The 2668-nt window shown below is 49.1% G+C and overlaps 2 protein-coding genes across 2 annotated transcripts in view; both read left to right on the top strand.

The window, feature by feature from the left end:
* ALDOB (aldolase, fructose-bisphosphate B) overlaps positions 1-2628 on the top strand; it is a 5000-nt gene extending 2372 nt beyond the window's left edge. The window contains 3 exon segments of the mRNA XM_035902534.1: positions 1-55; positions 211-410; positions 621-2628. The exon segment at positions 1-55 is cut by the window's left edge and continues 35 nt beyond it. Coding sequence (XP_035758427.1) covers positions 1-55; positions 211-410; positions 621-716 — 351 coding nt within the window. The 3' untranslated portion in view covers positions 717-2628.
* Positions 2548-2668, top strand: part of MRPL50 (mitochondrial ribosomal protein L50) — a 2067-nt gene continuing 1946 nt past the window's right edge. The window contains exon 1 of the mRNA XM_035902536.1: positions 2548-2619. Coding sequence (XP_035758429.1) covers positions 2548-2619 — 72 coding nt within the window. The remainder of the gene's footprint in view (positions 2620-2668) is intronic.

Below are 2668 nucleotides of genomic sequence, written 5' to 3'. Positions count from 1 at the left end.
GTAGCCGTAGCAACTGTCACTACTCTTCTCCGCACCGTTCCTGCTGCCGTTCCTGGTGATTCCTGATTCATTCCTATGTATCCATTCACACTGTCACTCTTGCTGGCCTTGCTCCTACATCTGACACGCTCACTCCTCTGGCACGTAAAGGGCAGGGACTGCAGTGGCCGGAGCACTCTGTTGCTAAGGCTTGAAACCTCTTTCTTGCAGGAATCTGCTTCCTGTCTGGAGGTCAGAGTGAAGAGGAGGCTTCTGTCAACCTGAACGCCATGAATCAGTCCCCTCTGCCTAAGCCTTGGAAACTGACCTTTTCATACGGGAGAGCCCTGCAAGCCTCTGCCCTGGCAGCATGGGTGGGCAAAAGTGAGAACAAGAAGGCTGCACAGGAGGCCTTCCGTAAGCGGGCACAGGTACGAGGCTTCCCCCCATAGCAGAGAGGAGCTGCTCAACGTGAAGGGAGGTGTGTTGTCACCTTCCTCAGGCTCCTCCTGGTGCTTCACGTTCACCAGGGATGTTACTCTATGATTTCCGCCTTGCTTGGTTACTTCTGCTGTCATTCTACATCTGTCTTACTTATTCCAAGCTAACTGCTTTTCCCTTCCTTTCTGTTTCTTTTTCAGATTAACAGTTTGGCTTGCAGAGGACAGTATGTTGTGTCTGGGAAGACTGACACAGCTGCCATGCAGTCACTTTTCACCGCCAGCTATACCTACTGAACATGCAGGAACCTTCCTTTGTCCTGTCCCTCTTCACAAAGTGGAAGACGTTCAGAAATGAAAGAAAAAACAAACAAATCTAATTTCCCTTACCCCAAACAAAACTGGAGATATAATGGATTAGCTTCCTCTCCACCCTTCACTCCCACAATTTACCACAGGAAAATTCTTGTTTCACCTGCTCATTCCAAGGAAGGCTAATTCTTTCCATACAGCAAACAGCTGCCAGTGAATCACAAACCCGCTCTCCCTCTGGTTTAAACTTAGTCCCCAGAACAGTAGGCAGATTAAAGAGTTCCCTAGCAATTCAAATACGTACCCTTGCCCATTAGCACATTTTGCAGCCAAAATCCTGAATTACGAAACCTGACTGTGTCTTCAATCACGGGAATAAAACAGTAATTGAAAACTAATCTCTATCTCACGATTCCTTATTCTGTATAAACTTTACCGTCTCTGTCACACATCCGTGGTTTTCAGTAGCCTATGCAAAGATTAAGTCACAAAGCTTTGCTGCTGGTGAGCTTGGGAAACCCTGGGGAGATCACAGGGAAATAATCCAATAGTGATACAGCTGGGGACATTAATCCTGCTGGCTGAAGTCTGACAGACACTGAGAAAATATGACAGACATATACGGTGAGCAATGCGCTGGGCCCAGGCCAGATAAATAACACCACCATCAGAAGGTTCTCATGCCTCTGGAGAATCGTGCTCGGTGTAAATGAGGCTGCTGTTCACTGAGTTAGGGTTGCACAGGTTGAGTTAGCAAAGATTATTTCCCAAAGCGCTTTTACGGTGGTGTTTTCCACAATAATTAATGTAAAACGTGCAGGGAGGCATCTTGGCCCACGGTTTCACCTTTGGCACGTTGCTATGTACCTGTTGGAGATGTGAGCTTTGTTAGCTAAAGCACAGTTAGACAGTGGTTATGAAAAAAAAAAACCCACAACAAACCAAATAAATGGCAGGAATAGCAGACCTAAGGTTACACAAGAACATTCCCCTGGCAACACGCTACACCAATCAACCAGCAGCACCCTGGAGCCACCTGGCAACCAGCAAAGACAGTGCAACCCAGCAGATCCCCCCTCTGCCTTCAGGGCCACCTGGGACCAAGCCTGCGCAGCTGGAGTCACCCCACTCTGCAGGTTGCTCCTGCCAGAAGGGAAGGGAAAACAGGGAAAATTACTGCCCTGTAACCTCCTCATGTTCTTTGCATTAGTAGCCACTCTTTCATGTAGGCAATAAATAGCCAAACTCCCCCACATGGATACAATCACTGCACAATTCATGCATGCCTTTAGTCCGTCCTGATCTCAACCATGAAGGAAGAGCAAGTGACTTGCCAAAAAAACGCCCCAGAGGCTGATACCGGAGTCAGTAAGACCACCTCTCCTCTGGTTTGGTTGTGGTCCTGTAGGTCTCCGCACACCTGAGTTCAAATAAATCTCTGCTCCTGATGAGGAGCATCCTTCTGATCTACGCAAGATCGCTTCTCTTAACCTGAGAGTGGAAAAAGTGTTCTGCCAAGCTGGCAAAAGAAACCCTCTCACACTTTATAGAACTAAAGCTGTAGCTTTGCTAAATAATTCCTGCTCCTTTGCTGGACATCTGTCACGCACGCTGTGCCTGATGCAGCCGGCGGCTGCGCCCGGGCTCCTTACGCTGCTCTTTGACAGAAGCGTTCGTGACTGGAGCACGGGGACGTCTGCTGAAGGTACCGCCACGAATCGAAGCAAGGCTGCGTACAGACGAAGCGTCATTTCTCACATTTAAAAATGAACGTCCTTTTAAAAAAAAAAACCAGGAAAAGCGGTATTCTCAGCTAATGGCGTGCCCGGATCACAACCGCGGCCTACAGAACAAACTCCCCGCGGAAACGGCCTGGCTGGCAGCACCGGCAACGCCACACCCCGCGGGGGGGATGAGACCCTCCCGAGGCAGCTGCC

The sequence above is a fragment of the Egretta garzetta genome, unplaced genomic scaffold (assembly GCF_000687185.1).
Source record: "Egretta garzetta isolate BGI_Z169 unplaced genomic scaffold, ASM68718v1 scaffold559, whole genome shotgun sequence".
NCBI lineage: Eukaryota > Metazoa > Chordata > Aves > Pelecaniformes > Ardeidae > Egretta > Egretta garzetta.
The sequence above is the reverse complement of the archived record's forward strand: the minus strand, read 5'-3'. Positions and strand labels throughout refer to the sequence as shown.